The 24,477-nt window shown below is 49.9% G+C and overlaps 1 protein-coding gene across 2 annotated transcripts in view; it reads right to left on the bottom strand.

Annotated features, from left to right (window-relative positions):
• Positions 1 to 7,552: 7,552 nt before the first annotated feature.
• Positions 7,553 to 24,477, bottom strand: part of SREBF2 (sterol regulatory element binding transcription factor 2) — a 35,440-nt gene continuing 18,515 nt past the window's right edge. For both annotated transcript variants that reach the window (XM_039491517.1, XM_039491510.1), the window contains exons 10-19: positions 23,822 to 24,095; positions 21,982 to 22,151; positions 20,292 to 20,460; positions 19,525 to 19,645; positions 17,036 to 17,145; positions 15,987 to 16,119; positions 14,780 to 14,948; positions 12,934 to 13,119; positions 11,560 to 11,671; positions 7,553 to 10,714 (exon numbers count right to left, since the gene is read on the bottom strand). In XM_039491517.1, the coding sequence (XP_039347451.1) occupies positions 10,494 to 10,714; positions 11,560 to 11,671; positions 12,934 to 13,119; positions 14,780 to 14,948; positions 15,987 to 16,119; positions 17,036 to 17,145; positions 19,525 to 19,645; positions 20,292 to 20,460; positions 21,982 to 22,151; positions 23,822 to 24,095 (1,665 nt within the window). In that variant the 3' untranslated portion in view covers positions 7,553 to 10,493. The remainder of the gene's footprint in view (positions 10,715 to 11,559; positions 11,672 to 12,933; positions 13,120 to 14,779; positions 14,949 to 15,986; positions 16,120 to 17,035; positions 17,146 to 19,524; positions 19,646 to 20,291; positions 20,461 to 21,981; positions 22,152 to 23,821; positions 24,096 to 24,477) is intronic.

Genomic DNA, 24,477 nt, shown 5'->3' with positions numbered 1-24,477 from the left:
CTCAACTTGCACAGCTGAAGAGTTATTCTGCACCCGACAGCAGAGGCCCCAGCTATATCAGCCTCCTTGGAGACCGCCTCCACTCCTCCCAAGCCTTTGCTAGTGTCCTGATCATTACTGCTCAGAAAGCCCAAGGGAGACCAGACTTCCATGCTGGTGCAGCTCCAACCCCAGCTGTGTAGATCATCACTGATCCATTGCGAACAAGTTGGCCACTGCTGCAGGGCGTTCAGACATGCCTGTTACAACGTACAGCACTGTAGTAATCAGAAACACTGAGATGGGCAGAGGCAAAAGCCCAGCTTTGCTCAACCCATCAGCACACACCGGTACCCAGGCACCACTGCATTCTTATGTCCCTCAAAACCATCCCCAGAGAAACCCATCAGATGTAGCACAAGCTCTTCCTTTCATGGTAGTAGCACTGGAAGTCTTTAGTAGACCTGAGTAGGAAACTTTTCCCACACTGAACCAGGACAAAAAAAATCAAGAGCTCAATTTTCTTGACCTCCCCCCAGAAAAATTGGTTTGGGTCAAAGTGTTTCGGCTTGATTTAATCACTTCTGTTTAATGGTACTAGAATTAGCTTAAATAGATACACAAAACGTAGTTTTTAACTAGAAGACAGCTTTTGAAATGAAAAGCTCCAGTTAAAACTAAACAGACAGTTGCAAAAAAAATTTCAAAATGTTTTCAAGTTGAGAAATTCATCAAAACCAGCAAATCAGTGTCGACTGATGAAAAAAAAATTAGTTGGTGAAAAATTCCCAGCTAGCTGCAGTCCTTCCTTTGCAGTGGTCACATGCTATTTCTTTGCTAGATTTCTACTGCCCTCTCGTGGCCGCAGGCATAGCAAATGTAATTAACTTTGATCCTCCCCTCTCTTGCTGCGTTTGTCTTATAACAGGAGCGAGGCTTTTTCAGAGTGGCCCCTTTACCAGTACTGTGTGTTAGGGATGGTCTCTGCTGAACTAAATGCCTGGTGGATTACGTACTACAGCAGAGAGAAGTACTCTGTGTTGACCAATATATGCTGGGCTTATATATGTATTATTAATATATTAAAAAAAACAAAAACAAACAGAAGAGTGGGACTGGAAGGGACCTCGAGAGGTCATCTAGTCTAGTCCCCTGCACTCAAGGCAGCACCAATAACTACTAAACCATAACTTGACAGGTGTTTGTCTAACCTGTTCTTAAAAACCACCAATGACAGAGATTCTACAACCTCCCTTGGCAATTTGTTCCAGTGCTTAACTACCGTGACATGTAAGAAGTTTTTCCTAATGTCCAACTCAAACCTCCCTTGCTGCAATTTAAACTCATTGCTTCTTGTCCTATTCTCAGAGGTTAATTAGAACCATTTTTCACTCTCATAGGTCATGTTTTCTAGACCTTTAATCATTTTTGTTCCTCTCCTTGCGGACAAATTGGAGAAAGTCAAATCTTTTCTGAAATGTGATGCCCAGAACTGGATACAGTACTCCAGCTGAGGCCTTATCAGGACAGAGTAGAGTGGAAGAATTACTTCTCCTGTGTCACTTACAATACTCCTGCTGATGCAAACATCATTCTGGGATGTTTGCTTTTTTTGCAACAGGGTTACACTGTTTACTCATATTTAGCGATCGATGCACTATAACCCCCCAGATCCTTCTCTGCCGTACTCCTTCCTAGGCAGTCATTTCCCTTTTTGAATACATGCAACTGATTGTTCCTTCCTAAGTGGAGTACTTTGTATTTGTCGTTATTGAATTTCATCCTATCTACATCACACCATTTATCCAGTTCGTCCAGATCATTTTGCATTTCAATCCTATCCTCCAAAGCAGTTGCATTCCCTCCAAGCTTGGGATCATCCACAAACTTTATAAGTGTATTCTCTATGCCATTATCTAAATCATTTAAGAAGATGTTGAACAGAACCAGACCGCACTCCATATGCTCTACCAGCTTGACTGTGAATCACTGATAACTACTCTCTGAGAACAGTTTTCCAGCCAGTTATGCACCCCCCTTATAGTAGCTCCATGTAGACTAGTTTTCCCTAGTTTGTTTATGAGAAAGTCATGAGAGACAGTATCAAAAGCTTTACTAAAGTCAAGATAATACATCTACCACTTCCTCCTCAGTAACAAGGCTTGTTACCCTGTCAGTGGTTACCAAACAATAAAAGTCAGTCAACCTTTCTCTAGGAAAATAACTAAAATGTATAAGCACAAAAAACAATTTAAATCAAGGTTTCCTGCTTGCTGACCTAAATCATGAATAAACTGGGTGATGCTGAGTTATTTTTATTTCAATCAATGCATCTGGCTCTATGGGTATGTCTACACTGCAGTGTAAGCCTGTGCTTGAGCCCGAGTTTAAGCTTAAGCCCCTCCTTCCCTTGCATCTACACTACAATTGTGCTAACCCAGGGCTCAGAACCAGGGTTCCAGGACCCTGCAGGGCTGGAGGGCGCGAGCTCGAGTTAAGCTGGGACCCAGGGTATGAGCCCTATTGCTTTGCAGCATAGACAGTGTGACAGATTTCTGTTACCAAGCTGCCCAGGGCATCAGGTGATCAGGCTGAGGCCACAGGATCTTTAGGGGAGGAGATGACGGAGCACACCAAGTGTCTAAGTTTTAAAGCTTTATTAATAAAAAAATAAAACAACAGCGGTGAGTGTTGGGACTGCTCCCCCGTCACTCAAAGGAAGCAAGAAAGCGTTAGCACCCCAGCCCTAACCCACTTTCATACTCACACCCAAGGCTCGTCCGAATTGGCCTGTGGCTTCTTATAACCCTTTTCACTTATGCCAAGTATCCCATAACACCTTGCATTAGCTGAAGTAAGTTTTGGCTTAAGTAGATAGTAAGACTGTCCGCATCAGGACATAGGAGTGTTTTACCATAGCAACAGATAAGGAGTTATTCTCACAGGCCAGTACTGGAACCTCCCAAAGGACAAGTCATAAGTGTTCTACCCTGGTTCAAACCTGGGAGGTACTTTTACCCCCGCTTGGTACGGGGAACGTATGTGTTCAGAACCAAGGTATACGCGGTACAGCCTGGGACCAGAAAAACAACATAGAAAGCTGATTGGTTAAATCTCATTTCAGCTAATGCACACCATAGCTTTTACTGTAAACAGATTGGTTATAAAAAGAAGAGCTTTTAGGCATGTAACTTTGGGAGCCTATCTTCTCTTTAAGGTGAATTCAACAACACTGCACAAGATAGCTTCCTGAAAACGGTCTCATATTCAGCCCTCCTCATTGGTGGTGGGTATAATAGGCCAGGGGAGGCCACTGCCACAGGATCCCTGGTTGCAGAGCTTTTTTGGTCGTTTGGTTTTTTTGGGGTGGGGGGGGAAATTTTGCTTTATTATGCTCCATGCAGGTTTCGAGGTGGCTGAGGAGGCGGTATGTGCTATTTCACGTACTGGGTTTATCAGCAGTCTCTCTGGACTCCAGGGACATTACTGATGGACCCAGGAAGCTGAGTAGCAAGTACTGCCTCCTCAGCAGCCCTGGAAGCTGTATGGGGCATATCAAAAGCTTCTTCTGACACGAGTGAGAGGCAACTGCATGTGAGAAGGGACAGGGCTTTTCCCAGGGCTGTTGTTGCCCTGGGAAAGGAGAAGAGAGCAAGGGGTGTTGGTGCCCAGTGAGGCCCTTGATGCTGTGTAAGCTGGCCACAGCTGGCCTGTAAGAGTTCTGTGGAGAGAAAGGTTCTGCCCTGTTCCTTGTTAGTATAGTGGTGAATATCCCCACCTGTCATGTGGGAGATGGGAATTTGATTCTGATGGGGAGGATGTTGCCTTTAAAATGAAGAGAAAGAAATGCCTTGTCTGCCAGCACTATGGCAACCTCCATTCACACCCCACTGCAGTGTTGATTTTCACCTCCAAAGAGATAGCCTGCAAGACTACCCCTGCCTGCTTGCCCTGCCCTAGCAAAAGCCTCTACATCACCCCCTGCCCCTGAGCCCAGCTTTTTCAAGACCTGCACGTCAGGGCACGCTTCAGAGTCGCAAAGGGAAATACTCTGGCCAAGGGCATGAGGACCATCGCCCAGCCTAAGGTGGTGGCAGCTGGTGAAGGGGCGAGGAAGAGAGAAAAGCGGACAGGCAGCAGGCTGGCCTCCTGTCTTTTTTCCTTTTGTTGCAATTTTAACTATGACAGTAATAGGGAGACTTCAAAAACAGCTGTGGCCTTAGGTGAGGTAGGTGGCCACCCCAAGAGCACAGAACTGAGCATTTCCCCCTCTGTTGCTTCATCAGTTGAAAGCTGGCAATGATTGTATAGTGGTTAGTACTCTGTGCCATGGCTGCAGCAACCTCGGTTCAAATCCGAGTCACAGCATTGCTTTTGGGTGGGGGATCTGTTGACGAGCACCGAGTGGCTCAGCCTGATTGCGTCCGTTTGCAAAGAGAGCCAGCAGCTGGTGCATAGTTTCTGCTTGGTAAAGGAATGTCAATGAGGTAAATCCATCAGGAAAATAGTAGCAGGGAAGAGTAACAGGAATTCTTCCTGGGCACTAATGTCCAGAAGCAGCGTATTCCCTCCTGGAAAGGGCTGAGTTTGGAATGTCTGGCCCCTGCACGTTGAAAGGATCTACGGGCCTGAGAAGCTGCAGCCCTGCAGAGGCGCTTTGAAAGCCAAAGCGGCCTTGGGTGAGTTTGTGAAGGTGTGACTTTGAGGAGCATGTGGAAGGGGGAGGGTAGAAAGAAAGGGCTGAGAGGGGAAGGTGCTGAGCAGCCCATCGGTGAGGGAAAGGTCCCAGGCAGGTGTGGTGGGGGGAGCTGTGTAGCCCCCCACAGGCAGCCTGCTGAGACTTTTCCCTGCAGTGGCTTGGGATCTGGGGAGGGGAGGTGTGGCACAGCTGCTGCTGGCCCAGGACTCCTCTGGCTGAGGGGGGGTGCGCTTGGGACTCCTCCAAGCAGGGGTGACTCATGGCCCCAGCCACAGGAGAGGGGCACGGGTCTTGAGTCCTGGCCCCGCCCTGCAGCTGAGAGATTTCAGAGAGGAAGTCCTGGGTTGCAACCAAGGACTAGGCTGGAGCTCATTTCACCAGGGAAGAGAAGAGCCTAGAGAGAGCAAATGCTAATTATTACCGTGTCTGGCTGCAGTTCAGAAACCTGCAAGAAATGCAGAGGTCTCTGTCCAGCTTTAGTGTGGAGCTTTTCCCACCACCCACACAGCACCAGTGCAACTGACGACAGCCCCCAGAATAAACTGCTATTGGAGCTACAGCGGGTTTCTGAAGGATAGAGGCACATTGACAGGGGCACATGTACAGGTTGCACCTGAGGTTTGTACAAGTAGAATCAGATATCAACTGCTGTAAAGCTGCAGAGTTAGCAAACGACTCAGTTTTGGGTGAAATCTTGGGTTGGATTTTTACCTAGACTAGCTCCTTCTTTGATGTTTTGGAGGGGGGGGGGAGAGTTAGCTACTGTCCTAAGAGCCCTCTCTCACCAACCACCTGCCACCTTATTTTCCATTTACACAGGTCCCAAGAGGCCCCAGCACTTGATGAAACAAGGTTCATGAGGGAAAGGAAATGCTGTAGTAGCTGCCTGGCTACAGACTCCAAAAAGAGCACAAACAGGCTAGGAGGGTTATATCACTACCTACGCAGGACAAGGATAGCAGGTGCACCTTGTTAAGATTGATTGACAAAGGAACTAAGTCAAACATAACAATGGGCAACCCCAGTGAGCTGCTCATAAGTGGTTAAAGCTCCCAGCCAGCCAAAGGCTAGAAAAGCCATTTCCCAATGGTTTCTGGAACAGCTAGTTCTAAAGCACCCAAGAGCAGAAGTTACTCTTGAGTTGGTCCTAACACAGGAGTTGGTTTACAAACAGCAAACCCACTAAGGAATAGTGATCACAAAGGCTCACTTCCCCAAAGGCATTTAGGCTCTTAACTTTCATTGATTTCATTGGAAGTTAGGAAACTAAATACCTGTGTGAATCTGGGCCTATTTAATTAAGTTCAACACTCGTAGGGAAGGAATTAGACAAACCATAGCACAGACACAGCTTTAGAAGTTTTTCCATTTTATTTTTTTAAATGAGGAAGCTAGTCAAAGACACACAAAAAGGAAATTAAGACACCTGGGGTCTGCATGGAGGCTAGATCAGCAACTCTAACTGAGTCACAGAAGTTAGGCATACCCCTAACCAAACAAGGAAATAGGAAGGCAAGGAGAATAAAACCAGTATGGCTAAATGGCAAGCTTCAAGAGGTTATTTGAGTCAAACAAGCAGCTTTCAGAGAATGGAAATCCAGCCCTAGTGAAGCCAATAACCAGACAAACAATGGCAGGTAAAATGGAAATCAGGTGGGTTACAAGAGAAATTTGAAGAATAACTGACAACATTAAAATGAGAGAAGTGTGTGTGTGTGTGTGTGTGTGTGTGTGTGTGTGTGTGTGTGTGTGTGTGTGTGTGTGTGTGTGTGTGTGTGTGTGTGTGTGTGTCTCTGATCCTCAGGCTTCCTGCTTCAATCTGCTTGACTCCCAAAACATAAAAGGAGAAATGGAGACTAAAGCATTTCTTTGCATCAGTCCAACACTTAGAGGAGGTTGGGGGAGATGTCTATCCCAAACTGCTCTTCATGTGGCTAAGATGAAGCACAAGATATCCAAGGAGAAGAAGCCAGAACAATGGCTAGATTCAAGACCACCAATTCATGAGCTCCAGAGGATACACACTGTATTTAAAAGGTATTTAAGACTGAAGTAGATGAGCTGCAAACAAAAACCTCCACTTGTTAAGATCAGCTACTATAGCAAATGCTGTGCCTGCCTTAAGCACTGAGGTGATCCTAGGAGTTTCAGACCACCAGGACAACTAGTTGAAAGCTATAATTACAAGTAAAATGAAGCCGTAGATTTATGTGATGGGACAAGCCAGCAGGGCTTTCAAAAAGGAAAGTACAGCCCTCGTCAACTAGGATTCTTTGAGCATGTGGACAAAACAGTGGATAAAGGAGAAGGCATTGTTCTAATTTGGATTTTTAAAAGCTTTGTCAGAAGCCCTTCACAAGGGGCTATATAAGAAACTAAGGGATCAAAGAGCAGGAATAATGGGGGGGAAGCAAAAGTTTCCCCTATGAGCATGTTATTTCATAATTGTCCATTACAGGGTTTTACACCTACCCCTGAAGCATTTGGTGATGACCACTGGCAGAGACAAGATCCTGGACCAGACAGACCACTAGTGCAATCTGGTGTGCTGTACGGGCAGGTTCCACAAGAAGCAAGAACCCCAAACTACCAGGAAATGCTGCTCTTGCTTCCATTCCTGGTGTGGTGAGCAGTAGGAAGTCCTTCAGAGCAAGATTTCCAGCCTAGTTTAGCAGACAAGATGTCTAGATAAGCACTGGGGCTTGCATATACTTCTATGAAGCGACTCCCCTTTAAGAACTTTGGTGGTTTGGCCATTTCTAGTCCAACCCCTTTCACTGCCGAGTTTAAAAGCTATTCAGTCTTACCACTGCTAAAAGCAGCATGGATTGGGGAGGGGGGGCGCTATTAATAAATACGCCATACACAGGGCCAGGTGGTACCACGGGTCTTTATTAGGCAACAGTTGCTCTCTAGCACTGGGACAGGGTACATAACTGGGCACCTCTCAAAGAGCAGAAATGGTTCCCTAGAGCCATCACCAGCTATATCTTTTACAGCAAAGTGTCCCTACTCCTAATATCCGTTGGATAGACAGACAGTTTTTCACATCCATAAACACCTCCCACCCCCCATCCCGCCCCAAGTATTACAGTGTATACACGGAAAAAGATTGGAGGGGGAATAGACAGACAGCGGGTCCATAAATAACAGCACACAAACAGGCACAGAGAGGAACCTCACACCTGAAGAAGTGCCACAGGTGTAAAGAACAAACATCATGCATGGTCCATTTGCACAAGGGCAGCCTGCACTGTCCTTAAGCTATCAGTACTGCCCTCAACGTCTCCTAGGAGCCCATCCCACCTCCCCCAGCTAACACTCCAGTACAGGGTTCTGTTCACCTTTACATGAAGTGACCAAGGGAGGAGACGGGTCACCACTTCCCATGAGTGCCTGGACAAACAGGGATGGGTGCAGAACTCCTCCCCTCCCTAGTATACTACTGTTGCGTTGCAGACTGACCAGTGGAGGTTTGAAATGACATGGACGATGCCATGGGTAGATACATTCCTGGGCAGATTAAAAAGCCTGGGGCTTTAAAGCAAGAAGCCTTTATGGGAGCAGTTTGTTTGGAAACCAGGGTCTTAGTTTCATCCTGCCTTGAAGGGGGGGTGGGCATGAGGCTCTCCACAAACAAGCTGTATCTCTGTCCCATTTGATGAGCCAAGAAGCTGTGGTCCCGAGCCATAAAAAGCAGCATCTGTTCTTGTGCCAAACTACCAGGGTACTCGTATCACCACGTTATTGTTCTCATGTGCGTTTAACACAGAAGCAGCCAACGTGATCAACACATAGGACATCTCACGTACACTGATCTACCGAGATATCAGGAGCCAGAAACCAGAAGAAAGAAAACCACTCCTGAGTGTCCCACTTATCATGGGCTGCTGACGCCAATGCGAAGCAGGAGTTCTAAGTGGAGCCTTTGAACGCATCCACCCACACACTGGGAAGACACAAAGGACATTTTCTTTTGAGGAAATGATTACAATTATGACTCTTCCATTAAATGCCCCCCAAAAGGGGTGGGAGAGATGCGGGGGCAGGGGGAGGCATTTCACTGCAGAATGCCCAGCAGTTCAATAACAGGGAGCATGGAACCAGTGTGAACGTGTGGTTTGATGGCAGGCGAAATTACATCAGTAAGGTTTACATCTTAGCAAAGCAGTGGTGGACAACATTCCCAGGGTGTTTAGTTCTGTGGCATTTGAAAACCTTCACCAGGAGCTCGCTGCAAAACAGAGGCAGAAGGTCCCACGTGTATTGTAACAGCCTTTTCTTTGCAGTAACTGAAGCTCCAACGGTGGTTGCTGCAGAAAACCGAATAATCTAGACAGGTTTAACAAAAATTTGAGTTCTGCAATGAGAGACAGTGCTGGGTAACGAAGGGCTGCAGGCACCTGCTCGGGATAGGACTGTACCTAGTACCAGCGTAGTTCTAGCTACACACATACACACAGCACACGCACACTCAGAGCAGCAGCAATGCATTCCTGCCAAGCGCTAGCTTCCATATTGCAGGTGTGAACAGGAATGATTTCACACACAGTCTTTGGACAGAGGCAATGTGAAGGGTGGAACAAAAGGGAAAACTGGGTTACTCCCCCTCTTTCAAAGTCACATGACTTGGCATTAGTACACAGAGGATCCAGCCAGCTCCAGGATCCTCCAAACCATGGCAGACACCAGGTTTATGTAGGCTCCCTCCCGAGGGGGCACATCCTGCCATGCAGATCAGACTGACAGGTGTGGACAAAGGGGCCTGGAGCAGGGGGGAACCACCAGGTCTAGGATTTTGAGTAATGAAGTATCAGACCGTCTCTTTTTAAAAACCCGTTTTAATCTGTGCCAATGAAGGGAACCCAACAGGGACAGTTCTCTCCCTTCGCCTCAGCCCAGGTCTCTGCACATCCTAGGTCTCTCACCATGTGCGCAGCCCAGAGAAAGGTGCCCTTGTGCCCTCACTATGGACGCTGCTGAGGATTTACACTAGAACTCTGCCCTCTCCCAACCCCAACAGAGGCAGGAGGTAGCTCTGTGAGGGGGGAAGCACATGGGGCAGGGGGTACTGAGAAGAGAAATCTACTCAAACTGTTCCCGACATCTTGTAAAGACACAAACAAACATCGCTATAAAAAACTGTATAAAAACCACAGGGAGATTTCCTGGGTGGGGTGGGCTGGCCCCAAGCACCACCCCTCCCCCAGAGCTCCCCACACACGCAGAGTCTATAGAAAAAGGGTCCCATAAAAACAGTGTAGTGAGCCCCACCTTGAGGAGAGAGCACTAGTGCTCTCCCCTCCCCATCCCAGCCAGCCCGGAGCAGGCAGGCGGGCAGCCAGCCTGCAGGTAGAGAGTTGCCTGAGATGCTGGTTTTGCCTCGGAGGGGGTTCCGGGTGGCTCCCCTGCCCTCCCCTGAGGGGTCTGGGAGAGGAGAGCAGCCCCCGGAACACAGACCCACCCAGCACCAGGAAATGGCACTTTTGTCCTCAGGGCTTGCTGAGCCCTCCTCCTGAGCCGGCATCGCCTCTAACCCCAGCGAGGGGCAAGGGAGTGGGGGAGCTGCTAGCAGCCGCTGGCCTGGTTACACAAACGAGAACAGCACTAGCCAGATTCCAGTCCTGCCACCAGGCCTGAACGCAGCCAATGGCTAGGAAAGCTAACCCTGGGCTAGTCCAGAGCCCTCCCCAGCCCAAGTGATTCCACTCGCAGGGCCCTAATCTAGAACGGTCTGCTCCAAAGAGGGACTCGAATGGGGGGAGAGTCCAGTCTGACGGCTCACAAGGCTGGCTTGGGCCGCACGGCCCCTGGGCTAGGAGGCGGCAATAGCAGTGCCCCCGCTCAGTTTGACGATCATTTGCTGGCAGTCGTTGCAGGAGCGCCTGTCCCCCACTTTCTCCAGTGTGCGGGCTGCTTCCGCCAGCAGGACTGCGCGCTGGCCCGGGGACGAGAGGAAGGAGAGGGGGAGGTGGCGGCAGGCCAGGAGAATCGCCGTGGCTCGCTCTCTCTGTCCTGGCAGCGTGTCCAGCTCACCTGCACAGGAGAAGAAATGTCACTGCGACCAAGCCCGACACAGGGGATCCTGTCGGTCACCATGAAACGCAGCCTTCTCCGGGCTGGCTGACAGCTGCGCAGGTCAATACACCACGCCCGAGTGTGATGGGACGAAGCCTTCAGGGCGGTATGTTAAGGCAGCGAGGCGAGGTGGCCCGAGCTGCAGTTTGGCCAGGATTGCAGGATTAACACCCAGATCCCAGGGAAAACACAGACTGGATCTATAACCAGGGGCCAGGCCCTCGGTTCCAAATGTAACTCGTGCCAGTATTAGTCATCTCGGATGTTCACTGTGACCTGAGCAAAGGCATTTGCTTACTAAGAGGATTTTTTTTTTTTTAAAAAGCTGATGGCTTTTCTTTAGGAGATCAGCACTTTAAACTTCACCCTGATCTGTGAATTCCCTGCTTCCTATGGGTAGTTCGCTCCCCTTAAATTCAGCTTAATGATGGTTTTTAAGAAGCATTTTAAGGCTTGCCCTGTGACCTGAAGCCCCGGGTCCTGGTTTCCTTTGCTAGAATATAGGAGTCTCCAGTGAGATGCCATCTTCTGCTGGAGTCTGTGTAAGGATCCCAGGCTCCGCTGGGATCTATTTCCCTGAACCAGAGCACCAAAGCCCCACAAACCCCAGCGACGGACTTCAGGCAGACCTATCTCCAACCCCTGCACCGTTCAGCAAGGTCACTGCTAACACGCACCATGCCGGGCAGCTCAGTTCCAGACACTAAGCCCTTGCCAAATAACTCCCTGCTTGCCAAAGAGCCCACGGCACAAAAGAATGCTACAGATCCCTCTCCCAGCAGGGAGCCTGTTCCCACACCCACCTTGTTTGCCGCTCTGGGGGGTGCGTCGCCTCAAGCTGTGCTCCAGCAGCTGGTGAGTGCGGGTGGGGCTGGCGCCTGCCATCAAGCGCACAGTAGCCTCGTGCAGGAACACCTGGGGGAGGAGAGCAGAAGGCCACGATGGGCAGCCTCACACTGGGAAGATCCTACGTCCATACTGCGTATCCCATGCTGCTGCCACGTGAGACAGAGCTCCCAGCTCACAAGCAGGGACACGGTTTCCCCTCGCGCCTCGCCTCTGGCACGCCCTACTGAGTGGTCCCAAAATGGGGGCAAGAAAGGAGTGAGAAGCAAAGCTGTTACATTGCCAAGGTACGGGAGGGCGAGGAAGGGGCTGGGTGGAAGAGGCTGGCAGGAGTAAATCAGGGCAGAAAATGGAAGAGGTGTGGCCCCAGCCCTAGGCTTCCTTATCTCCGAGAACAGGTCTGATGTCCCCATAAGAACCAGGCCAGTGGGGTTAGCTGTTTAACACACACTGTTTACACACATTTAGAACCAGACAGGAGAAAGCTCTGTAGGTTAGACCATAAGGAGTAACCCTGCACTGACAAGGGACGTGGAGTGGGAAGAGAGGGAGGACCCCGGATGAGACACGAGGGTTAGCCTCGTACTACTCAGCCACCGTTTAGCACATGGGTAAACGGAGTCCTACATTGCACAGACTCTTCCCCCACCCGGCTCCCCAGTGGTCCAGCCTGAGCTGGGAGATCACAGGGATTATAGATGAAAGAAACCCCAGGCCTTCACCTCCATCCCTTCCACATGGTGCACACATCCCCTCAGGACACTACAGGACTGTGTTCACAGGATGCTCCCTGGTGCTTTGTCCAATCAGTGAAAAGCAACCAAATGACAGAACCCAAGTCCTCCATTTAGCCACAGAGCAGGAGCAGCATGGACAGACAGGGCATGGTTCCCTGTCCTACCCTCTGCCAATGGCCTCAATCCTAACTTGCAGTCACCTCTAGGGACAGGAGGGGTGGTCTCTCATTGGCAATCTCAGCAGTCTATACCACAAAGGAGGCCAATTAACTAATATAGACACCTGCCCATTGGGAACAGGACTAATATTGCCAGTTCCCCACCCAGCTGTCGGAGGGGAGTGGCTCTCGCTCACTAAGTGCCTGGGGAGAGACTGAATACTGTTGGAGATGTGAGAACTCCATGCGCCGTCTCCAGCCCCAGGCCATTCTGTCCTCTTCTGCACTTCAGATTTACAAACTCAAGTGACGAAGCTTCTTTGGGGCAACTATTTGGAAGTGTGGTGCTGCGCAGAGCAGGCTGAAAACCAACATGGCTTGCTCTGTGGGACTGAAGGGAAGGCAGATGGGAATGAGAAAAGAGGCAGGACTTTACCTTGCGATAAGCGGGCCTGAAGCCATGGGCCAGTTTGCGCAAGCTGCCGAGGTCTCGCTGGAAACCCGTCAGCTCAGAGGCCGAGGCGTGGTAGGTCTCACCCAGGGCCTGGCTGGAGTTTGCCTGCTTCTGCCACAGCGTGGTGCGGAGTGAGAGCAGTAAGTCACAGGTCAGCAGCTGGATCATCTGCAAGGAGCCCCCACAAGAGAGGACGGAGAAGGTAAGTGACCCAACAGCTTCCCACTGCAGAGTGGCCAGGATTCTTCATGGCTGGGAGCAGCAGTGCCCTCTAGCAGCAAGCAGGCAGAGTGACCAACCCACCTGAGCAGAACCATTTTGCTAAATGCCTTGAGTAATTCTGAAGGGGAATTTACTGCTGCCGAGAGGTGCCCAAATCAATGGCTCTGGGGACCAAAGTCCGCTCCTTCATTTCAGAACAGGGACGGTGGGGCAGGCCCTGCCCAGGAGGGACCATTTCTAGAGGGCGAGTGCTGCTGACACGGTGTTATGGCTCTGCGATGTGGTGCCGGCTCAGCAGGAAGTGGCTGGAGAGCTCCAAACACACTGCAGACCAGCCACCAAAAATCCAAAATAACCTTCAGTGACTATCAAGCTGAGCTGGATTCAAACCACCAGCCTCGAGGCAAAAGGCTCCACATTTGACCAGTCACCTGGAACCATCCTGCCCCAGAGAGTTAGTTACCCCCGAGCCAGGCGGGGGTAACCGGAGACCCTGCAGGACAGCATGCCTAAAGCAAACAAGCACTTGATGTGCCCTCCCCTCCTTCAGCACACCACAACCTGCTCTGTATTGTTACACAAACACAGAAAGGAAATTTTGACTAGCACATTTGGCTTGATCCATTAATCACATCAAAGCAAAGTGCGCTCCACAGCTGCACAGTGACAAGCCGGCCCGTTTGCGGATGGCTATGTCAGAGCCATCAGCCCACCTCAGAGCTCCATGGCGTCACCGCCCTTAAACACACACTAGTTATACACCACGAGGCTGTTCCAAATGGAATCAGCAGCACCAGTGTCTTCCTTGGAAGTCTTCCCATCCAATACTGACCAGGCCCTAGCTTACTGAGATCTACCAAGATCCTCGCCAGAAGTAGAAGGCTACGGGCCATAGAGAGCTCTACCGCACACAGAAAAGGGAGGCCTTGTCCCCGCCCAAGCTCCCTGAATCCCACCCGTTGCTGCTCCCAGGCAGGGGAGATGGGATGTTATCCTAGTCATCCTTCGGAGAGCCTACCTGCGCTGCAGAAGTGGAGAGTGCCTCTGTACTGCACTGCAGAAACATTGCACAAGTACTGCCAGAACATGCAATGCAACTACAATGCACTACAGCTGCCCCCAGGAATAACAGAGTGGGCCAGAGCCCAGCATCCCATGTCCTGCAGGGAAGCCCGCGCTTTGCGGTGCTCTGAAAAGTAAAGGTATGAGAGATGCACTGATGCAGAGTGACTAAGGGAACAAGGAAAGGGTGGCAACAGGCAAGATGACACAGCCAAGCACTCAGCTGCGACCATGTGCCCCCAGCATGGCATTACAACAGAGAGTCACCTCCACACCAAGCAAGAGGGGCGGAAAGGCTGGATGAGGAGCCCATCTCTCCCTCTTCTCCAGTCATAAGCATGAGATACTGGGGGGAGGGAAATCCTCTCCAGCCTGGAGCAGAGCAGAAAGGGGGGGAAAGGGGGGGGGGAAGTGAGACATGCCTTGAACTCCTCCACAAGGGGAGACCAGAGCGACATTCCGGCCTTAGTGAAAACTACATGGTAGTTCCTTGCAGGAATCAGGAAGGAAGCACAAGCTTGCAGAGGGCACCCTGGACCCTTACATTGTTGAGGCCAGTGTTAGAGACACCACTGCTCATGTTAAGGTTGTTCCACAGGTGGCTGCTGGCCCTCTCGCAGTGACCAAAGGAGCTCTGCTGCCCATCTGCCTTCCCCGACAGGGAGGCCTGCATGGCTTTGCATACATGGAAGATCGCTTTCACCAGGGCGTTCCTGAAAGACAGAGACAGGGCAACGCTTTCAAACATTGCTTTGTCCAGGCCTCTCCAGCAGCTGCTCTAAAGCACCTTCCAGTTCTAACCAAACAAGCCTTTAGCCTTCAAGGACCTTTACTGAACTGACCTTAAGTTCTAAGGGAAATGAATTCAGTGGTCTCAGCCTTCTCCCCATCCCAATTGGTTCAGACCACAAAAGACACCACATAATCTGGCATAAGAGCACTGCCAACCCGGAGAAGCTGCAGACTGGTATAGACACACGTGCAGCACTGGCAGATCCAAGGGCATCGGGGGAACCAATAACAAAGCCTGTGTCTGTACACGTGCTAGTAGGGCTTGTCTACACTTAAAGCAGTGCAGCTGGGCTGCCATAGCACTTAGCGAAAACACTATCTACACTGACAGGAGAGCTTCTCTCATCAGCCTAGGTAATCCACCTCCCCGAGACGTGGTAGCAATGTCCACAGGAGAAGCTCTCCATAGCACTGTCTACACCTGAGCAACATAGTTATACCAACATATGTTTGTAGTGTAGACCAAGTCTGAGTTTCTGTCTACAGGAGCCCACATGCAGCTGGACGAAGGGGCTTTCAGTGATGGGCACTGATGTTGCTTTCAGTGTTACTAGGAAAGGTTTACATGCTTTCCCCTCACACAGGGCATCAGCCTAGGGTACTCAGAGAGAAAGGACCCAGATGAGGATAACCTTCCCCCACAATTTTTCGTTTAGATAGCCCGTACAGGGCTGTTACATTCCCATGGGACGTTCCCCAACCCACTGCCCAGGCGCTGATCAACATGACAATGAACACTCCTACGCATTGGACATTTCCACATCATGCCATTGCAAGTACTGAAGCAATCTCCCAGCGAGACACTGCAACTACCTTCAGATGCAGCACCAATAGGGGTAGCCCACAGAACAAGTGCCAAGACGTGCCCGCCCCACAGAACATCTGCTTTCAAATGGGCCATTGATATAGTCATTTCTGGAAAGATACGGTGTTTTGAAAAAGGTAAAAGGCCCACGCACTCTGACATCTCCAGGGATTTGGGCATCCGCTCCACTTCTGTGAAACGTGACTTCACGCCTGCATCGTCCCCTCTGAGCCAACTGATTGCCATGCCGATTGCCGCTGACCACCATCTGCACACCAAATCAGGGCCTATGGAAACAGTAAGACGACACTGCAGCCAGGGAAAGCATAAAAACCTGTGCCAAGATCAGATACGTAGAAGGATAATGCCTGATATTTCTAGTGCCTTCCACTTTGATGAATCCAGAAGAGCTTTAGGGAATGTATGGACAGACGTTATTTCACCCAGCACTGAAATGCAGCTGTCTCTAGGGCGAAATGCTGCAACCTCTTGACAGCACAAAACAGGCTAGGACAAGGTGTGCAGAACAGTGTACTCACTCAAAACTGCAAGGGGAATTTTAGGCCTTCAGAACGTAGTTGGCCTAGCCAGACTCTCTCCCTTGCTCTAGTGAAGAGGGGCATGGGATCTTCAGACGACAAGCTGTTAAGATCTCAGTTTTCCTCTCTCATCCAAAGAGCAGCTGCTGCAGCAGCACACAGAATGCTCGCGCGCTGCGTCCCGCTGACTGAGTGAAGTTTACTGAATCATCTCACTTTGCCTTGAAGGTCTTTCCAGCTTCAGTGACTCTATCACTAGCCAATCCTATTCCTGGGGGGCACGAGGCCTGCCCACTGCACTTCTGTCTGTATGCTGCACCCCTTTGCCCTGCGCCCGTTTGCTCGTTAATTTTCCTCGAGTGCAGGAGTGGTCCTTCCGAGGGCTTGGAAAGTGCCTAACACATTTTGGGCACTGCAGCAACATACACAGCCACCACAATCCACTCCGTCCACCTGAAGTTACCAGTGGAGTTTCTATTCCATGGAGCTGAACTGCTGTAGCTGATGTGCTGTTGAATAGCTCTGTCCCAGCCCACAAGGGGCTACACATCAGCAGAGGCTGATTCCCCTGTAGTTAGTAAACCCCAAAGATGAAGGGTGCCGCAGAAGCTGGGCTACCATTAAGACTCCCAGAGGTGGAGCGGCTTTGAACCATGACACTCACCCAGGGCTGACTTCAGCACGGAACTGCTATTGAAAGGTGGAGTCCCGCTTCCCATCGAGTCCACAAAGGAGTTGACTAATTTCAGGTACTCCAAAGCACTGGAGAATTCGCTGCAAGCACAAGCGAGACAACAACATTCACTAGGCAGCAAGACACGAGATGCCACATTTGCAGCGTGTGACAATATAATCTGGATGAGCCGCATTTATAAGCTCCACTGACCCACTAGGTTAGTGAGTTAGGGGGCAGATACAAGAGTTCGAGCTCTGAGTAGTGCTGCTTTGCTACGAGCAACCTTCCCCCAGCCTGGAAGAATACGACTGCGTCAAGAGGAAGCCCTGCTGGGTATGTCTACACTGCAGCTGGGCGTGTGCCTCCCTGCACAGGTAAACAGACTGATGCTAGCTCGGGCAGTGTGGACATTGCAGCTCCGGCAGAGACTGTGACTAGCCACTCGAGCTCAGACCCAGGGCTTGGATTCAGGTGGCTAACCTGAGCGTTCACCAGAGCCACAGCCGCCACACTTCTCTTTTTAGTGCACTAGCTCGAGTGAAGCTAGCCAGCTGCAGTGTAGACAGACCCATCCAGGTTGTACTGGGCAGAGGAAGAGAGGCCAGGTTTAGGATTCACCCAGAGCAGTGAATTAACCTCTGGTGTAACTGCAGAGATGTTTGCACTCAGGGTCTGTCTGGACTTCAAGCTGGGGGGAGGGGAGTGTTAAACGTCCAGCTCAAGGAGACATAGCCATGCCAGCTCTGATGGAGCAAGCACACGGCATGCAAGGGGTTTCCTACCCTGAGTATGATCCTGACTGAGACCCGGGTGGCTAGCCCCTCCCGCCGCTGCAGCTCCCATTCGGTTTCAGCACGCTAGCTCAACCAGAGCCGGTTCAGGTAGCATTCCTCAAACTGGGAATTACTCCTTCCGGCTTCTGTGTAGGCGGCTCCTCAGTCTCCAGGGGGCAGTGTTAGCTAGTGCTTCACTGTCAGCGTAATCATGGCCAGGAGTACACTCAGTGCTAGCCCCCAGGTCACAACAAACATGCTCTACCTGCTCTGTAAGCAGGGTGACCAGATAGCCAGGGTGAATAAACGGGACAGGGGGTGGGGCATAATAGGCACCTATATAAGAAAAAGCCCCAAATATTGGGACTGTCCCTATAAAATGGGGACATCTGGTTACCTATCTGTAAGCCAGTTGATAGGTGGAAAAACACAAACCCTAAAACAGGCTATTTATTATGGGAAGGACTAGTTGGAATGAACAGAGGAGAATTACTGGGTGTAACCAGCGACGTTTTCAGGAAAGGCAACATTTGCTCTAACATTTTAATTAGCACTTTAAATTGTATAGATGCTGTCTGGAAGCTGCCAGCCTTCTCTCCAGTGTCTGACACCCGCTGACATTAGGTGAGACAGTATTACGAGTCCTTTATAGGCTCCTTTCCACGCGCGGCTTCCAAGACAATCTGAACTACATTTCAGCAAGTCACAAAAGCTATCAAATGTTCTCAACCTTGGCCAAAGACAACAGCACATGTTGGACTTATCCAGTTCCTCTGCGTCTGTCACAGAGGATGTGGGGATCCTGTCCATGGAAAATGTATTACTATTAAAAGAGACCCCTGCCAGTTAGAGACACAGGGCTACCTTCCCACAGCAGTCCACGCATGGTGTACAACACCTTGCAACCTTTATGCTTCATTAGCAACAGCAGTAGCTTGTCGGACATCGATTTCAATGAGCTTGTTTGTCACCCACTGGGACTATACCAGTACTTAGATGTACAAACAAAAATGTAACTACACCTGCACTATAATAAAAACTATACTATTTCCTAACTGATCGGGGAGGGGAGAAGTGTGGTGTCCTCTTGGACCAAAGCCCTCTTTTGGGGGGGCAGATCACTACAGAACTTCACAGGTTTGAGAGAGACAATTAGGACTGGTCTAGGACAAGGCATGACCATAGTTCAGTCCTAAACCAGACAGCTCAGAGAATAAAAAGCAAGTCTTTGCTTTCCCTCCATTTCCTTCAGATATGGTGACAGAGACCAATGACAAAGACTGCAGCCAAAGCCTGCTCTGCCACTCACACATCTATATATTTTGGTTTGGTTTACACTGCTGGTAAATGCAACCTAACGTTTTTTATTTCACTATCAAGATACCACAAACAAATGTTAGGCATGGAGCTGCTGTATGTGGCCAGGTCCCTCTCCAAGTGTCTGGGCCCAAAACTGTTATAGCTAAGATTTCTCCTTCAAATTCAAGTGTGTGTGGGGGGGGGGGGGGAGGTTGGCAGGTCCTGAGTTCAATCCCTGCTGCTGATCAGTGGCCCCTATTAGTTACATTAGGGTGGTAAGTTTGATTGAAAAGATGTAAGTTATTGTCCTCAGGGCTCCTAGTAAATTATGAATGCAGCCCTTGATGCCTCAGAGTACTGGGTCCCCGTCATCTAGACAGTAATAACCTAAGCACTGAAACTTACCAGGGCTCCTCCTCCTCCTGTCCCGTGGCCCCTTTCCTGGCCTGAGGCTTCACGAGGGAATCCACAGCTCTCTCCAACAGATTCTCACAGAAGGCCTGGTGAACCTGGGCAATGGGATCAGCTGGAAAGAAGAGAACAAGAGTCTTGCTCTTCTCTTATTCACAAACCCAAGCATCTCCCGACACAACAAGACCAGCTGGAGGAGGGACGCAGACTCCATGACAGAAACAGTAGGAGCCAGCAAGAGGGATGTTTGTGAGGGACCGGTGCAGGGACCTAAAAGATCCCAAAAATTCCAACTTTTGACATATTCGAAGTGACTCTCCACACCTCTGCTGGTTTCTTCATTATTAGTGATCTAGCTCTGCACAGCTAGCCCACAGATCCCAATCAGAAGCGCCACTTCACCTATGCAAAAGAATAGTATGATACTGTTCCAAAGAGAAAGGACCGTGGTTTTACCCCTCTTAGTCACTCAGCCCCACACCTGAGGGAATGTTGCTCTGTTATGTGATTGGAGAACAAAGGCGGGACTAGGTGCAGAAACACAGCACACGATAGGAAACGAAGGGATTAAACTTGCCCTCTCAGCTGCTAGCAATGGAGGAAGTCAAGTGATCTTGACTTGTGGGGTGTGCAGGAATTGGAGAATTTTCTGGGATCAGGTACTGTAAGCTGTCCCAGATATTAGAGGGCAGAAAAGAATCCCTGTGCAGGGTGTTGGACAGTCATGCATTCAAGGGTGTCAGACACACAGTGGCTCTTACCTGGGTTCCTCGGGGCACAGTACAGACTCTCCTTTGTAGCAGATTTCACTGTCCAGCTCCGTTCCACAAAAAACCTTTGTCCCAGCGGGTGACACAGCCAGCGCAGGGAGTCGGGAATGGCACTCCGCTCTGAGCTACACAGGCTCTGGGCCTTATTTAAAAAATAACCCTGGGGAGAAAGGAGAAGGGTGCCAAGAAGAGGGAGAAACACATGCAAACATCATGCATATGGCCCAGTGACTGTAAGGACCAGGTTCATTACAGACCAGCTCATAAGGTAATTCCAATTCAGTGGAATTGTTGGGCACCACTGTAAAAATCAGGGGCCAGACATACCAGGGGGAAAACAGAGGGGTCTAAACCCCAATGAACAAGTAATTAAATCAGCTGATTGTATACAGTATTACTGTACTATAAGAGCATAGAGTAACATCTTTTATGAAAGCAGGTCACACTGGTGATTAATATTGCACAATGTGTAATATTAACACTGTATGAGGAATTATGGATCCTCGCGGATATTATGTTTTACAGTCTGTGTGACCAAACAAAGGGAGAAACCAGTTTTCTCCCAGACAGGAGGAAAGGCAGCTACCTGTCTCCAGTGTAATTTAAGCAGTGTGGAATCAAAACAATGGAAGCCCCATTGACATACAAATCAGCGGGGGATGGGAAGTGCACAGGAAGGGAAGAACAGCAGGAAGCCCTAGCGGCTTTTGATAACAGACAATGAACATTGGGGGAGGGGAGGGGGCAAAAAGGCATTTGAGTTATCCATCCCTTGGGCTTCAAGGGCATCAGAGCTCTTGAAAACACAGAACATTGGATCCTTCATGCAAAGGGGTTGAAGTCTTTGGGAACTGCGTTTAGGTAAGGATTGTAACTTGCTGAAGTTAAATTTTAGTCTTAGAAGCGTATTTTACTTTTGTTTGCTTGTAACCCTCTCTCTTTGTGCCATATATTTGGTAACACTTAAACTTGTGTCCTTTCAGTAAACAAACTTCGATTTACTTTTACTATAACCCTTTCCAGTGCACTGATTGAAATAAGAGTGTTTGTCAAACCCCAGTTAAATTAATGAGCTGCAGTGTATTGTCTTGCTAAAGGAGCAACGAACTGAAGCTTTGAGAGTGTTCAGTAAAGGGGGAAGACGTCTCTGGGGAAACTCAGGAGTTGGGGTTCACTGTTATCTGCAAGGCAAGCTTTGGACTGGCGGAGTCCCGAAGAGTTTGCTGGCAAGGCAGACAAGCTGGTGCATCAGGGAGCTGTCACACAGCTTAGCTATAGCAAAGCTCTCACTTGCTGAGGCTGAGAGGGGGAACATAGTAACTCTCAGTTCTGGAAACCCCAGCAGTATGTCACAGGGAGACGGTTTGGGGGAAATTCAGGACTGGAAGGGTGTTGGGGTCACTCTGAAAAAAGTAACCGGGTGGTAAAAGACAGGGTGTGTGACCTGCATGCTTGTAGGCTGGCTGTGGTGTCAGGCTGTGAGCCATGGCAGCATAGCCCTGAAGGCACCCAGAGCCACAGGGCAGGTGGTGACAACCCCTCACTGGTCTGGGTTGAACCCCCGAAGTGTCACAACCACCAAGACCTAACTATGCGCCCTTTGGCTAAACAGTGACTGACTGGAGATACGCAGGCTTCCCTGCTCAGAGCTCTGCTGGGAGGCACTGGGGGACGCACTCACCGCCAGGAAGCCCAGCTTGCCTCCGCAGCGGGTTTTCAGGCCGACAGCAGCAGTCAGGTGGATCTCTGCCATCATGCTGGGTGGGATCTTCTCCTCTGCGCATTCAGCCAGATTCACAGCGCACAGGGCCATGTGCAAACCTGAGTAGGCTGAGCTGGATGGAAGTTTACCTGTGCCAGGGAGAGACGAGAAGAATTCACCTCTCCTATACAGTCACCATGCAAAACAGATCCTAGTGCAACTAATACAATTACCATGCGTCTCTCAGCCTGCATCCTACACAGGCTGGACCATTTTGGCAGAAAAAGTTTATCGTGTCATAGGCATCATGACCCAGTGCTCTGTGTACAGAGCAGCTGCACCGGAACTTCTCTCCCTGGACTCTGTGAGCTGCAGCCACAGCTCTGTGCTTTCCCTGCTTCCCCACCCCAGCTCTCCAAGAGCCAAACAACCACGGAAGGAATGAGATCGAGTCTTGTGCTGCTGCACGCATCCTCACTGGACTAGCCAGCTTCCTTTGGGGCCCAGAACTGCACAGGTATTTGAATAGCATGATCAAGAAGGCTGGAGAATTGCTCAGGGTGGTCCAAGCTGGCTTAACTAGCATTAATGGGAGAAAATTGGCAAAGGGCAGTTTAGGCTACACATCAGGATGTGTCAGTGGTTTGTTAGACTGAATCATTCTACCAAAAGGAAGTGGTGAAAGCTCCACTCATCACGTAACAATCCCCAAAAGCTTGCCAGTGTGTGTGTACATACATGTAAGCAGAGCTTCAGAGGTGTACCACACCACACTTCAGAGGTGTACCACACCACACTCCAGAGGTGTACACAAGCCTGAGTGTGTTGGTGGTGGTCTCTGCTAATCTACTCCTCCCTCCGTCTCTGATTTTAGGGTCTTCTTCCAGCGATTAGCTCGGCACCTGATTCCACTTCCCCTGCTTAAGTGACATGAGTGAATTTGACCCTCAGGAACCCCACTAACAGCAGTGAACACTGATGAGATTCCGGTCCGTTCTCAATCTGCTGCTGCCTGGGAAAGCTCCGAGAGCAAAGACTCCCAAGCTGTCTTTCTGCAGACGGCACGGCATCGGTCCCTGCTGTTCACAACCGGAAGGGCTAGAAACAATGTTTATCATTTCAATGAAAGCTTAGATTCTATAGCAGTTATTGGCAGCCACCTGGGAAAGCCTCTTTTTCAAGCCAAATGCACATGGATCACTTACCACTGAAACCTGCCAGGTGGACTGCATCAGCTGTGTAACAGCATACAGCACTGCCACCCAGCAGTTCAGGGGAGGAGAGTCAGAGAAACCCCAGGTTTTTTTTTTTTTTTTTTTAAATAAAACATGAATTTTAGGGTGGCATAACCAATCTGGAATTTGCCCAGGGCACCTACTAACAGCTTACTCTTGCAAAATGTGCCACGGGGAATTCTGGAACCCATCCACGGTACAATTATAACTGAGTAAGGCAATCAGGTTACTATGTGGTTAACCCCCAACTCAGCTCGACACACTTCCATTTTGTGGTGTGGACAGGACCTTATAACAGTGTTCAATCATGCCAACTAAAACCCTGGAGGTGCCTTCCAGATCACAGCACCCCAGAGGGGATACTATTGCCCCAGGAGAGGTGACGCTTACTGAGACGTTCTTCTGAATGGTGTTGTTCCTTTGTGACATTTCAAGTCAGTCTGTGTGTAACTTGCCCCTTGAGCTAGTAGCAGATTTGGGGACAGCAGGACAAGGAGCCCTGCCAAGGACCCAATGAAAAGGGCAGCTACGAGCATCCTCATTCTATCAGGGGAAGACAGTTCTGTTGCAACCTCTGCCCTTACCTGTGATGTGGAGCTGATGGAGCTTGTGATATGCCAGAGCTGCATCCCGAGCACTGGTCTTGGCCTCGTCCTCAAAACCGGCAGCAGCCTCTCTTGCTCGCTGTCGCTGTGAAGTCCTCTTCAGTAGCCAGCGAACCAGCCCCAGCTTCTGCAGACTGTAGCGGATCACGTTCCAGGACAAGCTGCAGGCCAAGTCCAAGCGGGACGCAGGCAGCGCTCGGCCCAGAACTGACAGGCAGATCTGCAGATTTGATGCAGCAGCTGCAAAATCCCCCTGCAAACGCAATGGTGAATGGTTAAACAAAGACCATTTAAGCTGCTGAACGGGGCTGCATTGACAGCCCTTGACCACAGGGCTCTATTTACCCTCAGAACACGTACAGTCTGAGCAGAGGCAGTGCAAGCTACATCCATGCACCTCCACACCCATTTACACCCTATTCCCCTCCCAAGCCCTGGAGCCCCACCTCCAGGAACCAGGAGGGTTAAGTCTCCATGGTCCATGCAATCTGACACCTCTCAGCCGAGTGCCAGTGTAGTGACTTGTATACACTACTAAGTTTTGTTGGCAAAAGTTATGCCGCTTTAATTAAAATCACTGTTGCATGTCCACACTAGCTCCTATGTCAGCAGAGTGCATCCACACTAGCAACTCT

This window comes from Mauremys reevesii, linkage group 1, assembly GCF_016161935.1.
Source record: "Mauremys reevesii isolate NIE-2019 linkage group 1, ASM1616193v1, whole genome shotgun sequence".
Taxonomy (NCBI): domain Eukaryota; kingdom Metazoa; phylum Chordata; order Testudines; family Geoemydidae; genus Mauremys; species Mauremys reevesii.
The sequence above is the reverse complement of the archived record's forward strand: the minus strand, read 5'-3'. Positions and strand labels throughout refer to the sequence as shown.